The sequence below is a fragment of the Asterias amurensis genome, chromosome 11 (genome assembly GCF_032118995.1).
Source record: "Asterias amurensis chromosome 11, ASM3211899v1".
Taxonomy (NCBI): Eukaryota; Metazoa; Echinodermata; class Asteroidea; order Forcipulatida; family Asteriidae; genus Asterias; species Asterias amurensis.
In genome coordinates, this window is record NC_092658.1 from 14567001 (window position 1) to 14582687 (window position 15687).

A 15687-nucleotide genomic window follows, 5' to 3' on the forward strand; every position below is an offset into this window, starting at 1 on the left:
GTAGGTGACAATGTGGCACTGGTGACAGTTGATTTGAGTTGACAGCTCAAATAATTTAAGTGTAGCCCTCACCTTGAAGTAGCCGTCAAGCCTTAAGACGCTAGGTGATTCCTCATACAAACATTATACAAAAAAACACAGATCAATGTCCAGTGTTACTGACCTGTCCTCATCTATATCCGAGTCTCGATCAATTGGATGAAATCCATTAGCGAGAATCAAACCAAGAAGCTGGATACCTGTAGCGTTGTCTTTCTTGTCCAAATCTTTGTTGGAAAGACCGCTAAAAATCTCACTGGAAATAACGAGAGAAGAAAAGTTCATCAATGGATGATCCAAAAAAGAGGAGTGAGGATGCCCAATTTATAAAGCTGTAAGGGCCTGGTCACACAGGCCCGGATAACGAGAACCAACAATGAAAAAATGCACGCCCTCGTTTGGTTGAATAAGCGTGCGCATATTCTGCGTGGAGTAATTCTCCCAATCGAGCGTGCATTTTTATAGTTCTCGTTTTTCGTTATCGGGGCCTGTGTGATCGGGCCTTTAAGTGTTAAGTAGGAAATACTGTTTGGCAAGAAAAAAATTAATAGGGCACCAGTGACAACAATGCAAACTTAAAGTAATTTTGGCTGGTAGTCTGTTCCTGCTAGGCAATAGTATTCTGTGTTTAGCAAGCTTTTTTTATGCTTATACGCTTTACGAAATTGGGCCCTGCTTAAGCACACAAGTAGCCAAGTACAAACAACTATGCTTACCAGAATAAGGGTACCGTGCAAAACTCGATTTGTAACTGCCACCTGCTAATTTTTGCTTAGCAGAATTAAAGTTACCATTCCAAATACCACCTGTAACTGGAATTCTGTACAATTTGTGACTGGTATCCTGCTCACTTCTGCTTAACAGAAATAAGAAATTAGGCCCCAAAACTTAGCCTTGTGAGCTGACCTCTTAACCAGAATTAGCTGACCTCTCAACCAGAACACCCGACAGCATTTACAGAAGATTCAAGTTTGTTGGTCATTGTGTGTTATTGTTATCATGATCTACTTTGGGTAAAATGTAATAATAGATAGGTTTTGTACTTATAGCGCAGTGCCGACTTTTACTTGCTGTGACGTCATCATTCTTTGCGCATTTTGAAGTTTTACAGGTTAAGTGTAAAAGTTTTCTCGACATGAGTAGCAGCGACACTACACATAATTTAAAAAACAAATAGTATTACATGTACTTACTAAAAGTCTGCAATGTCCTCTTATTTTTTAGGTGAAAAAAAACAGACATACTTTTTTGTGGTTGGTTTTTCTTTAGTGATGTGTTAGTTTTTGTTGTCTGTTTTGCCAATTTTAATATTGCACCCTCTGTAGTTTTTTGAAAACGTAATAGCTAATAGTAGTAGTACACTCTAATCGTGCGTGAACAAAACCTACATGTAGCTTATTATAGTTCAAAGAGTGAATTTATTGTAAGGTCACAAACTTTGTAGGTACAGTGATGATCTCCCTCCAGCATTCAACAAGAGTCTTGACCATCTCCAGATTGTTGCGTAACACTCTCATGTTGCTATGGTGACAGAAATGCATCAGGAACTCTAGCAGTCGGTTTGCTAACCGCTTCTCCTGAGAGAAAAATGATCAGAAAGTACAGAGAAAATGATCAGAAAGTACATCGTGTTGGCAAGACATTGCGTCAAATGTATAATAGTAATTATAATAATGAATAAGAAGGACTTGTAATGTGCACATATCCACCCTGCGCAGTAAGCCAAAAACAAACTGAAAGAAAAAGAGACACAACAAAATTAGTCCTTGAAAACCTGTGACATAAGATAAGTTTTATAAAGAGACTTGCATTTGGTGGTACAACTTTAGAAAAGATCTAAGATTAAGTGATAGAGAGTTCCAGATGCGTGGCGCAGCTGAAGAAAACGCCTGTCACCTCAAGATTGTCGAGACTTAAGTTGAGAAGCATGGAACTTAATCAAAGATTCCTTGACGGAGTTTAAACTTAAAGTAGTTCTGAGATAAAGTGAGGAGCATTGCCGTTAAGTGTTTTGTGGCAGTATACTCCCCAGGGATTTGTGAAAGAATAAACAAATGCTACTGTATTGTCCCTATGACCAGGGTACTAATGTAAAGTGCATTGCTACGGTTATTGTAAATTGCACTATGTAAGAACTAGTTCTTCTTATTATTTTTCTACATTTCTTGAATGTGATGATCTTAGTAATCTCTGTCAGCTGCTCAGAAAATTCATACAATCTTTTTGTGTCATATTTTGTAAGATGGTCTGGGGGTCATCCAAGAGGGTCAGGGTTATCCTGTTTTCTTAAACATGTGTTCGTGTACCTTTTATTGTAATAATGATGTATTTTTTTATCTTCTCCATTTTTTTATGTTAAATAAATAAATAAAAATGGTACTAACCTCTGGTATAGCAACCTTAGCCCAACCAAGAAGCACCACTACAATGTCCACTACCATGTAATGAATCCCCTCTCCGCCTGTGTTTCCATTCACCACTAGCTGTATTAGTCCACTTAGCCAAAACTTGGCATAGGGCTCAAACACCTGCAACAAATAAAACTCAGTTTTCAAAAGTCTACACTGTAATTGTTACCCCCGGGTAGGCCTGGGTGACTAGTGAAATTTATGACTCGACAAGTCGCATCTCAAATAATGGCGACTATGTCACTCGTGGCGAATTATTTCTAATTTTCAAGATGCATTGTGGCATTGTGGCGGAAGCGCAGTGTAGTAAAATTCAAGCTGAAAGGATTGAAGGATTGAATACCCTGCAGCCGACTTCCATATCGCTAGGATTAATCCTATCTAGAGTTATGTGTGTAGGACAAGAACTCACTAAGGATGGGTTCAATGCGTACTAACATCTATGGTTACGGAACCTAACCCGTCCTGTAAGTCCTAGGATTATCCTAAATTCAAAAGAGTTTGGTGAAATCGACGGCTGGGGTTTTAGCATTTAAACCCACTCCAGAGCAGGGGTGGCTATTCTCCGCGGTATGCCCATTAACCGAAGTAGAACAGGGGTAAAGCCTGTGGTCTTGCCAACAGCATTAAGTGTGAAAGGGGCAGCCATTATTTCCTGTGGTTTCCCGCGGGGAATAGATTAGTGTGAAAATGGGCTTGACGAATATTGTACACAAGACATTTATACCTCGTTGTTATTGATGATCAATCTTGCAATGAATAATTTGATGTTTACGGGCGTTGAATGACTGGACAGTTTCTTCTGCAGATTGGCCATCCAACCTGGCATTTCCGTTGGTTTAGCCCCCTGATGAAGAAAAAAACGAGGAATATGAAAGTATTGTTTGAAGCTTTGCATGGTGTGGAGAAACTATAAATAAATAGTAAACTTGCGGGTACAACCATGTGTGAATCTCTTAGGGTGAGTGTTGGTTCTGAAAAGGGCTGATTGGGTCTCGACGTTTCGAACAGTATACTCTGCTCGTCTTCAGGAATATGTAAATTAGGAACATAGAAAGTCTCTCTGCCATGGTTTGTTCATCTGAACACAGTTTTCCCGAACAGATCATCCGAGTCCATAAACACTAAATGTTGTTATTTATTTAGAATATGCTTCCAACATTACCTTGGCAACCTCTGGTGTTATCTTGTTAGTCTGCATGTGTTTGAGTAGAGCTGTTATAGATGCCATACACTCATGTTGATTCAGGGCATCAGACTCCATCTCAATGTATTCACCTTGGACTACGACTGTAGGTTTTTCCTTAAAAAAAAACATCAAACCGAAATCGTTATCTTCTAATCACAATAAAGCGGTTTTAAAATATGCACAGCTCAATCAACAAATGCTCAAGTCAAAACATAAAGAAGGAATTAAAGCCTGGTTTATACTTCCTGCGAATTTTGAAAGTGAGGGGAATTCCATGCTTATGAATGTCAAGCGTGTTTCACGGGTTAACAAGGAAGTATTTGAGCATGAATACTCAATACTACTAGGCATTCTTCGCTAACACAGCTAACGCAGACATTCGGCACTAGTACAGTTAGCGGAGTATGGTAATCATTTTAGCTGTTCCCAATTTCATAAAGCTCATACACACAAAAACTTCTAAGCACAGAATAGTATTGCTTAGAAGAAACAGGTACCCAGCCCAAATTACATTACGTTTACCTTGTTGTGGCTGGTGCCCGACTCAATTTTTGCTCAGCAAATAAATTTGTCAAGCAGTATTTTCTGCTTAACAGCTTCATGACATTGGGCCCCGAACTCGGTGGTTAGCATAGCCTTGACAGTGAACCCACGACAAAAAGGAGATGTCTGTACTCCCAGTCCATAGAGTTATATAAAAAAGAACTACAGGGTGCACTGTGAATGCTGCGTGTACAAACACGACGGGACCGCAACGAGACGCTTTGGCCATTTTGTTAGATGAAGGTTGAAGGCGCACTGAATAGGGAAGTAGGTCGACACACCGGTGTGTGTGTATGATAAAAACACATTGGCGGTGTTCTTCTTTAAACTTACAAAATGGCCGTACGCAGGGTCACGTAACTACATGTAGGCCAGTGCAGTGCGCTCTCTAGTTCTTATAAACTCTATGCCCCAGTCCTACCTCATCAATGTATTTCTTCCTAGGCTGTGTGACGAGTCCTCTCTGACTAAAGCTCTGATCTGAAGAGGGACTGAATTGCTGAACACCGCTGGAGAAATCAAACTGCTGGATGTCTTCACTCAAGCTGCTGTTAGTCAGGTATTGTGAGGATAAGTATCGTCCTGGACCTTATCAAAGAAATAACAAATAAGGCTTACATGTATATAAATAATATCAAAGTCTTACATAGCGCAAGTATCTACCTAACAAGGTACTCAAGGCGCTGAGTATATACGACTTTCAGAAAGATAGGTTATTGTAGTGATGAATTCTGAGACCCAATTATGTAGCACCTTATAAGGGTTTACAAGGTGCTACCGCGTATTTAGCTGCCACAGCCAGGAACACAAGGGCGAACCCCGTCTCTTTTCGATAAGTGCACTGGGTTCTTTTACATGTGTTACAATGGCTTTACGTACCATCCAAGGGACGAAGCAACGGTTAAAAGTGTCTTGCTGGGGATTCGAACCCACACTCTGCTGATCAGAAATAATAGAATTTCAATTTGGTGCTCTTAACCTCTCGGCCACGACACTTTTCAAACAAGATGAAGTCGCAAATGTAATGAGTCGCTGAATCTCCTCAATCTTCCAACAGCAACATCTACTCTCACACCCTAAACCTCAATCATAGAAAAGTATAAGGGGCATATCACACAAGCCAATCTACAGGCAACCCCTTCCAGGCAAAACCGACCACTGCCTTGAGAACTCAATTTTTTTCCCTTGCATTTTGAAAGAATCTGATACTGCACTATGTCTTGTAATGAAAATTTAAGTCTTGCCTTAACAGCTCACTCTTTGTAGGCTTTTTTTCCCTGTTTCTTTATGCCCCTAAATGGCCTTAGATTGAACCACAAAGCATCCAGAATGCAATATTTTCCGGGCCCTTTTAGAATTGTTCTTGAACAATTTTTTTAAACAAATTAAATAAATGGATTTCCGAGAAAAAACCCTGGAGAAATCACAAACTTATTGGACGGTTTTGAAGATGAAACAAATGGCCTTCGATTGTCTATAACAATGTTCACCTGTATACATGCCAAGACCGGAGTCACTGGATGAACTTGTGGCATCGCGTACTTGGTTGCGGATGGACACAAATCGCTTCTTGCGTTCCATTGGGGCATTCATTTCAATCTCAAAGGTGTAACTTCTCTGTGTATCCACCAGATTGTCCAATAAAAACTGCCCCTGTGGTTAGGAAATAAAAGACTTTATTATAATCCCAATTTCAGAGATAGATAACAATAATAATAATAATAACCAGTTTTTATATAGTGTTTTCACACCCAAAGTGCGCTTCCAAAATTATTACCCCTGGTCAGAGGGGCCTTTATTCATTCCTTAAACCATCTCAGCTCCCTGTGTAGTATACAACCAGTGCACCATTAAGATGTATATGTTTGACATGATTGAGACAGGTAAATACAGAGGGATTTGACGAGGCTGAACTACATTCTACTTCTGCTTCTACTGGTAAACTGTACTCAACGTTCCTGTTGGACTTTCTCGGTACAGTGTCAAATGTGGCAAGCACACATGTTTGATCTCAATTTTGAATTGGGCGTGACTAACTAGATTACTTATTACTTAAATGCCTTCAAATCTGGGCCCAACTTCATTATTATTAATGGTTTATTTTAATCTGAATAAAAAACAACCAAAAGGTTGACAACATTCAAATTTACAAAGTTTTTACAGAATTAAGAAAAATGGAATTAACAATAAACAGGCAAAATCTATACATAAATACACAAAAATTTAAAGAAAAAAAAAAAAAACATTATCTGGCAGAGAACACGGCATAAAAATGGCAAAAACATACATAAAAAAAAAAAACAGACAAAAAGTTTAAAATTTGCCAAGCAGCCCCAAAATCTATTTCAATATTCTAGCTAATGAGGGTAGCGTGGATTTACTATAGCGCTCAGTTTTGCATTTAGGTATTTGAAAGCTAGTAGTTGAGGCTGCTCTGAGATGCATGTTAGTGGTGTTAGATCTGGCAAGAGGTAGTAAGTGACAAAATTTTTGAGAACAACGAAGACTATTACCAAACTTAAGCAACAGATTATGGCGTCTAGATTCTAAAGTGGGAATATTAAGACTAGTCAGAGCATGTGAGTAGGAAATATATCCATAGTCTAAAATAATACGACTGGCTCGTTTCTGCACACGCTCTAAAGAGATATTTTGCTCCTTGCTTATTGAAGTGTGCCATACTTGGCAGGCATACTCAAGAACTGGTCTTATGTAACAAATGTAAACCGCAAGTATGTCAGAAACAGGAACCTTGGCTTTCTTAAGAATACAAAGAGTGTAAAGTCTGCGAGAAGCTTTAGAAATAATGTCAGTGATATGCAAATTCCATTTAAGGTCACTCTGAATGGTTACTCCCAGTAATTTCAAATGAGACACCTGACTTAAGTTACTCGAGTTAATGATAAGTTGTGAAGCAGGTACTTGGCGCTTTAAGAAACTAACTACCATACTCTTACACTTGGAAGGCTTAGGTAACACATCATTATCCTTACACCAAATAGTTAATTTGTTAAGGTGACTTTGCAATTTTTCCTGTTGCCCATGTTGGACAATTTCCCCCAGAGTCAGATCATCCACATATTTCCATCGTCTACAGCAATCTATTGAAGCATCGTTGACAAGAACAAGGAAAAGTATTGGCCCCAATTTTGTTCCTTGAGGAACACCACAAGAGATTGACTTGGTGGATGAAAAATGACCCATGAGTTTAGTATTGTGTGTGCGACCATTGAGAAAGCTGCAGACGATGAGAACTATGGACGGTCTGACTCCGAGATTCAAAAGTTTCTGAATAACAATAGTGTGGTTAACACGGTCAAAGGCCTTAGTAAAATCAATTGTGCAAAGTTGGGCATAATGGCCGGGTTTATCCAGTCCTTCAACAATAAAATTTAACATTTCAACAAGACAGTGTGTAGTGGAACAGCCCTTAATGTTACCATATTGTTTAGCATCCAATTTAGTAGAAATGTCTTGCAAAATCCATTTAGCTATGAATGTTTCAAAAACACGTGCAAATATTGGCGTAAGCGAGATGGGGCGGAGCTGGTCAAGAGACGAAATGTTCTTCTCTTTAGGAACTGGAACAATTGTAGCAGTTTTCCAGACATCAGGGAAGATTCCATCGGTAATGCAGGCATTGTATACATTTGTCAATACAATTCTAGAGCAGTGTCTTACCAACTATACATTTCATAGAGCTGCTAAGCACAAAAAAATCGCTTAGAATGAAATTTCTTCCTTGATAAAAACAGGATTACCAACCAAATTTCCATGTGATTTTCAGGTTAAGCAATCAACAGCTGAATACCAGAAACAAGCAATTTGCAACAAATGGCAATTTGGTTGGTAGTCCTGTTTTTATCAAGGAAGAAATTTCATGCTCATCAAATTTTTGTGCTGAGCAGCTCTATGAAATTGGGCCCTGGTGTGGAGCAGATGCTGTTGGGGAGCAGGTTCCACTCAGGAATAGTTCTTGGGTGCAATGAATAATTCAAACAATTCTTGTTGAAATTTGGTCTCTTGTACGCATTCAGGAAGAACAATTTATTATCACATAATAAAGAGCCTCTGTGTCCGACCTCATTACAAATGGAACGCGGAAGTGCAATGTTTTTCTGTTTTAAACTCTCGTGTTATGATTGCCTTACCTTGGCTGGGTTTTCAGAGAAGAGAAACGCATTGTAGAATTTGATATCGGTTTGAGTACATGTGATGATGGCTATGAGGGCATTGTAAGCTGCACAGTGGAGCAGTCGTCGTAGCTCTAGAGAGTTTGTCTCACCTCGAATGTCTTCACTTTTAGCACTGTGGCTAGCTCTGTAAGAATACAGACAAATTAAAGATGTAAGACAAAAGTTGACTCTCAATGGTTTTACCCCTTCATACCCCAAGTTTCACCCCTGGAGAGGACACAATCGGCGAACCACCATCCAGTGGCCGTAGCAGGAAACAGGCCACTAACCGACTGGTGGTGCCTCGTTCTGAGGATGACTAGTGATACTAGTCAAAACGTAACTGAAATTATTGGCTGTGTTTTGTAGAAAATTAACTTTGATAAATGGTTCGTATATATACATTGTACTTAGATGTGTGTTAGCACTGTATACTCATAGTTCTGTGAAATGAAAAAAAAAACACAAGCATATACTCGGTGAGATTCACACCCAAGACCTTTGCAATTCTAGAGCAGTGTCTTACCAACTAGGCCATCGAGGATGCCCGGTAGCTAGAGGCAGTTCCAATCTTAGCATGAACTATCCATGTTTTAGAAATATCAAGCCAAATAGAAATCACAGACTCAAGCCAATTGCAAGTTTTATAACGGACAAGCTATTTCCAGTTTGATATTCCTGCCAACCTATCAATCAATAAATCATTCACTCGTAAAACTTATAAGGAACCAAACCAACACTTTTATAAATGCAGTAATTTTACTACTTCAGTATCAATATAATTTGTTTTTACTCTTACACAATGTGTATTTTAGAATGTGTGTTTAAAAGCACTGTTTCAGTAATTTCCTAAGATCTGTGAACAAAAATCCACAGGCAAACCACTCATTTGGGATGTCTTATCACTAATCCATCCAGCATTGTAGTTTTTGCAATTCTTACTTTGTTAAGGCCTGAGTCATTTCTTTTCCTGTCTTGACATCCTCAATGTAAGCCTTGTTGATCACTGAGCTCATTGAGAAGAGATCTTCCTTAGTGAGGCGAGAGTACATCAAGTCAACAAGCTGGAAGCAGCAGGTCTTGGAGACTAGTTGGCCCTGGAATGCCGACTCTGATACCTGAATGGTAGAGAGAGAGAACAGGTATGAATGAGCTCATTGAGAAGAGATCTTCCTTAGTGAAGCGTGAGTACATCAAGTCAACAAGCTGGAAGCAGCAGGTCTTGGAGACTAGTTGGCCCTGGAATGCCGACTCTGATACCTGAAGAGTAGAGAGAGAGAGAACAGGTAGGAATGAGCTCATAGAGAAGAGATCATCCTTAGTGAGGTGAGAGTACATCAAGTCAACAAAATGGAAGCAGCAGGTCTTGGAGACTAGTTGGCCCTGGAATGCCGACTCTGATACCTGAAGGGTAGAGAGAGAGAGAGAACAGGTAGGAATGAGCTCATAGAGAAGACATCATCCTTAGTGAGGTGAGAGTACATCAAGTCAACAAAATGGAAGCAGCAGGTCTTGGAGACTAGTTGGCCCTGGAATGCTGACTCTGATACCTGAATAGTAGAGAGAGAGAGAACAGGTATGAATGAGCTCATAGAGAAGAGATCATCCTTACTGAGGCGAGAGTACATTCAGTCCAGAAGCTGGAAGCAGCAGGTCTTGGAGACTAGTTGGCCCTGGAATGCTGACTCTGATACCTGAAGGGTAGAGAGAGAGAACAAGTATGAATGAGCTCGTAGAGAAAAGATCATTCTTAGCGAGGCGAGAGTACATTAAGTCAACAAGCTGGAAGCAGCAGGTCTTGGAGACTAGTTGGCCCTGGAATGCTGACTCTGATACCTGAAGGGTAGAGAGAGAGAACAGGTATGAATGAGCTCATTGAGAATAGATCATCCTTAGTGAGGCAGGAGTACATCAAGTCAACAAGCTGGAAGCAGCAGGTCTTGGAGACTAGTTGGCCCTGGAATGCCGACTCTGATACCTGAATAGTAGAGAGAGAGAGAACAGGTACGAATGAGCTCATTGAGAAGAGATCATCCTTAGTTAGACGGGAGTACATCAAGTCAACAAGATGGAAGCAGCAGGTCTTGACACTCGACCTTAAAAGCGCATTAGACTGTAGAACACTTGGGGAAATTGATTCCCCAAAATGGCGCCAACCAAGTTAGTGATGACATCAGGGCCCAATTTCAAAAAGTGGTCAAGCAGAAAATTGATAAGCACAAAAATTGAACAGTTCAAATTTTTGGCTGGTAACCGGTAACATGCTTCTATTAAGCAATAATTTTCTGTGCTTAGCAAGTTTTTGTGCTTACAAGCTTACAATATATATGAAACTAGGTCGAGGTGAATTAAGTATGGTGAACTCTGACCTTGGTTGGTTTGGCTTCAATCGTCGACACCATCTCCCCGATGTGTTCCTTGAAGAAGTTTTGTAGAGCTCCTACTCCGGCTAGTCTCATCAGAGGAATACAAACTCTCTCTATTGCAGCTCCACGTATCTCTTTGTTATAACTCTTGTCTTGTTGGAAGATCTTGTAGGCGACTTCAAAGGCTGCTGTCTGCTTGTCTTCTGGTAGTCTAGGAACGTTAAAAATAATGATGGTACAAAATGATGGTACGCCTGTTTACGCACCTCCGAACAAAACGCCATTTTGGGGTCCATTCCTTTTGTGCTCGTTTTGACCCACAAAATGGCAGACAGGAGATGCGCGTATATGTGCAGTGCGCATTGAGAATAGAGTCTATTCTCTTGAGTGTCAATTGATGCTTAACCATAAGACATATTTTATCTTCTCCTAGTGCTTGTTCAACTCATGTTGATTCTGGTCTGGTGAAATAAATAATGTTCTAGTAAAAGTGTTAAGCTATAAGCCCTGTAGACCTGATGTACTACATGTATAGATAATGTGTAGGTCTGGGCCCAATTTCATAAAGCTGCTTAAGCATAAAAATTTGCTAAGCAAAAAATACTCACCAGAGTAAAGTTATCAGCCAAAATACCATGTCACATGTACAATGTTTAACTGGTATCCTCATTATTTTTGCTCCACATCAACTTTTAAGCAGTATTTTCTGCTTAAGCCATGTGTAAGCAGCTCTAAGAAATTTGGCCTAGGTATGAGCGGGAATGTTTACCGTTTAATAAAGGACGCCAGTGACTCTTGTATCTCTTCTTCACACACGTGTTTGTCGTCTCTACACATGATGCTAATGAGCAACTCAAGAAGCACGAGGTCACCAGCCAACACCATAGAGGTCAGAATCTAGTCAAAACAAACACGTAAACAAAAATAAGGTCTTATGGATTGAGTGGACGTGTAGTTGTAGAGTGGTTAAAAGCACCAAAATAATCATTGTATTTAGGACTTAAGTACCAATATTTGTGTGACTAGTGAAAGAGTAGCAGTAGGAGGGTTAACTTAACTATTTAAAGTTTGTGATGCACATTTCCTTATTAAACGCAGCAATATAATCATTGCATTTAGGACTATCAACTTGGAACTCTAATTGAATAGTTTCTTCCCCTTTAGCACCATATTTGTGTGACTAGTGAAAGAGTAGCAGTAGGAGGGTTAACTATTTAAAGTTTGTGATGCACATTACCTTATTGAAAGCAGCAATATTATTATTGTATTTAGGACTATCAACTTGGAACTCTAATTGAATAGTTTCTTCCCCTTTAGCACCATATTTGTGTGACTAGTGAAAGAGTAGCAGTAGGAGGGTTAACTATTTAAAGTTTGTGATGCACATTACCTTATTGAAAGCAGCAATATAATCATTGTATTTAGGACTTCCAACATGTAGTAGCAGTAGGAGGGTTAACTATTTAAAGTTTGTGATGCACATTACCTTATTGAAAGCAGCAATATAATCATTGTATTTAGGACTTCCAACATGGAACTCAGATGACTTCAGAGGGAAGTTATCAGCAACGAGTCTATCTAGCGACGATCTGAGGAAGCAACAAGGTCAAATAATTCAAAGACACTTTAAAATGAGCAAGGCACTTAATAGCTTCTTAAAAAGCTGGGAAAGTAGTGCATTCTGCTCTTCTAGCCAGGCTCCTATAGTGGATGATACCCAAGCCCACATCCTTATAGGTTGTGAAGGGGGCAATCTTGATTCAGCCCTCGGAGTATATGTAGGTGTCAACATGCCCCTAGTGACAGTTGATTTGAGTTGCATCCCAATTCAGTTATGTGTACCCCTCACCTTGAAGTGGTCGCCTATGGCCAGAGCCCAATATCATAGAGCTGCTTTGGACGATTTTGTGCTTTTTTTGTGACTCCCATTTCATGGCGCTGCTAACCGTAAGCACAGGAAATGGCATGCTAACCTTCCAGTGCTTACTGCATGTAAGTAAATGACGTCACAATGCAAATCCATGGTAAAAATGCACAATATGGCCTCGTTTTTCTGCTAACCTGTGATATAAACTTGACCTTTAGCAGAACTTTCTGCTCCAGCAAGCATGAAAATTTGCTTGCAGTTAAGCAGCGCTTTGAAATTAGGCCGCCCTTGTGAGTTGGCAGTTGGGCGATTTCTCATTAAAAAAGGGCCATCTCCAAATTCATGCAATAGTGTGGTACTATCCATAATATTATACAAGTGCTTATTACGTTATATTCTTAACTTACTTGAGTAGTGCCAACTCTGTCTTTGGTAAACCAGTGAAGAAAAACAAAATATCCAGAGCCTGTGTCTTGAAGGTCAGAGTTGTAGATGGATCAGTAAGCATGAGGGTGTAGGCATCCAGTACAGACCTGAATACAGGATGACTGGCATCACTCACAAACTGAAACCAGCAAACATAAACACTTAATCATAATACACATCAAGTTGCAACAATATTCCCTACTTTATTCTTGTGTGTGGCAAACCAGAACACAATTTCATAGATTCTGTAAGCACAAAAACTTGCCAAGCACAGAAAAGAATTGCTTAACAAAAACAGTTTACAGCCAAAATTACATTCAGTTTACACTTATGTCATAAACTATATCATATTTCCATCATACACAGTTTCAAATCCTAAATCCAAATTTTGTTAAGCAATTAATTGTCAATGTCCTTTCCAAACTTATGATATCAACATACTATCCCCAACCAGGGGCCTTTCTCAAATCTTGGCTTGGGCTCCGTCACTGGTTTGGGCTCCCCGCACTCTGTACGGGCCTATGTACATTTTGGAGCAGCTTGTATTATGCTTGCAGTGGTGGTTCGAACATACAAAGAAGCCAGGAGCCAGGGCCCAAGCTGAGGAGGTTTGAGAAAGCCCCCAGGGGTACGTGGATTTCACAAAGAGTTAGGACTAGTCCTAACTTAGGACTAGTCATAGGAGATATTAAGAACATAAGGCTAGTCCTAAATTAGGACGAGTAACTCGTCCTAACTCGATATAAGACTAGTCTTAACTCATTGTGAAATCCACCCCAGGACTTGTAAACACTGTATATTACCTTTGCATCAATCTGAAGTAGCTTACGCAGCAAGAGTAACGAAAAGTTCTGCAGTTCTGGCTCGCAACCTTTCTTCAAATGGCCCATGAGGGCGCCCCACTGAGTTAGTATGGCACTGTGAACCGCCATCCCATATCTGGAAGAGGGAAAGGAAAACATTACAGTTTTCAAGTTAATTCCAAAATTTGACAGCAGGTTCAAAAGAATGTCTTGAACTATTTATTTTTATCGTCATAATTTTTATTTCTAAAGTTTCTCTTTTAGTGTTTTGCAATTGTTTTATAAAGATTCTGTTCAAATCTTAAGATTGTGTTGATAGGTTTTCGGGTCACAGTTTTTAGGTTCACTTTTATTAATCCTTGGCACCTCAGAAATGGCTTGTCCTGTCTGATTGTTATATTAGCGCGGAATTCCCTGCTTACCTAAGCACTGAATCTTTGTATACGATAAGCAGGCCGGGCCATGAAATTGAGCCCTGGTAAAAAAGAAAAATATCTTACTTTTTCCTGACATCCCGACTGCTTGTTATCTGGTCCAGCAGACCATTGAGTACACTGCTTACAAGGCTGGTATCTCTACCGCCCTCTCTAGTCAACAATGGGACAGTCTTCTGGGCGTGTCTTGCAATCTCAATGTTGAGTAAGGTCTTGAAGGAGGAGTAGAAGAGGACTCCTTTACGGGATGAGATGCTTGAGTGAGATAAGGCTCCGTAGCTAGAGAGTTGTGTGTTGTCAATCAGGCACGCTACTAGTGCTTTAGGCTGTATGGTAAAGAAAATGTATACCGGGTGAGTCAAAAAGAAGTTGACTGGGATTGGTGATTTTTTTTCAAAACAAACAAATGACACTCAAAAGTTCAGTAAAACTTATATTTAACAAGCACTTTCTCCTGTTTATTAGAACAAAAATGAAAGAAATTGATCATTCTTAAGAGGAGTTATGTCTATTTTAATAAAGGTACTCATTTTGCAAGCTGTACATGGAATATTTTAATGGGTAGCTAGTGCAGAGATGGTTTATGTGAATGATTAGCTGGTAGCGCGTTAACTCGCAGCACCGGCTCCCACGAAGCTGATGGTTTAAGGAATTAAATATATGGTCCAGTGACCAGGGGTAATAATGTCAGAAGTGATTTGATACGTCCTTCGGGCTGTGATAAAGCGCTTTATAAAAAACAATAATTCTTATTAAACACCATAAACAGTTTCAAACTCACCTCAATACCCAACTGAAAGGCCAGATCCAAAAGCCGTCCACCAAGCTCCACAGATAATGGAGTTAGATTAGATGCAACAAGTCTGCCGCCCTCTTGTGTCGTTGTGAGACAGTTAAAGACACAGTGAAGCAGTTGAACAGAAAAGGGACTACCACTACTCTGTAAAAGTTTATACAGCACAAATCAGCTTAGCAGGTTTAAAAGTCAAATTTCAAACTTTATTTATCAGTATGCACTGATCACCTTAGGGGTGTCATGGCCGAGCAGGTAAGAGCACCAAACTCAAGCTCTTGTGATTCTGTTCAGCAGAGTGTGGGTTCGGGAGTCGTGACACTTGTGTCCTTGAGAAAGTCACTTAACTACATGCTTCTCTCCACCCAGGGGTACATGTACATGGGTACCTGTGAGGGCAGAGATGGTTCTTGTGATTGACTTGGCCAAGAAGCGCATATTTGTTGCACAGAGTGTATACTATTCAGTGAGCTGACATGGTTTAAGGAATGATTTAAGGCCCAGTGACCACGGAAGCGCTTTGAGATACCCTTCGAGTGTGAAAAGAGCTGTATACAAACTGGTATCTATTATTATTATTCAAGAGACTGAAGGCATACTTAAACCACATGTAACAGCAGGGTGAAGGTTAAAGGTACGGTTGT

The 15687-nt window shown here is 39.9% G+C and overlaps 1 protein-coding gene and 1 long non-coding RNA gene across 2 annotated transcripts in view; one reads left to right on the plus strand and one right to left on the minus strand.

Annotated features, from left to right (window-relative positions):
* The window catches only part of LOC139943859 (uncharacterized), a 295369-nt gene that overhangs the window by 98361 nt on the left and 181321 nt on the right, over nucleotides 1-15687 (plus strand). The window lies entirely within an intron of this gene.
* LOC139943853 (DNA-dependent protein kinase catalytic subunit-like) overlaps nucleotides 1-15687 on the minus strand; it is a 77640-nt gene that overhangs the window by 37008 nt on the left and 24945 nt on the right. Inside the window, exons 35-50 of the mRNA XM_071940702.1 lie at nucleotides 15032-15190; nucleotides 14317-14576; nucleotides 13817-13952; nucleotides 12995-13152; nucleotides 12207-12309; nucleotides 11490-11617; nucleotides 10724-10931; nucleotides 9297-9472; nucleotides 8331-8499; nucleotides 5670-5832; nucleotides 4601-4767; nucleotides 3613-3750; nucleotides 3175-3294; nucleotides 2424-2567; nucleotides 1477-1616; nucleotides 164-295 (exon numbers count right to left, since the gene is read on the minus strand). Coding sequence (XP_071796803.1) covers nucleotides 164-295; nucleotides 1477-1616; nucleotides 2424-2567; nucleotides 3175-3294; nucleotides 3613-3750; nucleotides 4601-4767; nucleotides 5670-5832; nucleotides 8331-8499; nucleotides 9297-9472; nucleotides 10724-10931; nucleotides 11490-11617; nucleotides 12207-12309; nucleotides 12995-13152; nucleotides 13817-13952; nucleotides 14317-14576; nucleotides 15032-15190 — 2501 coding nt within the window. The remainder of the gene's footprint in view (nucleotides 1-163; nucleotides 296-1476; nucleotides 1617-2423; nucleotides 2568-3174; nucleotides 3295-3612; nucleotides 3751-4600; nucleotides 4768-5669; nucleotides 5833-8330; nucleotides 8500-9296; nucleotides 9473-10723; nucleotides 10932-11489; nucleotides 11618-12206; nucleotides 12310-12994; nucleotides 13153-13816; nucleotides 13953-14316; nucleotides 14577-15031; nucleotides 15191-15687) is intronic.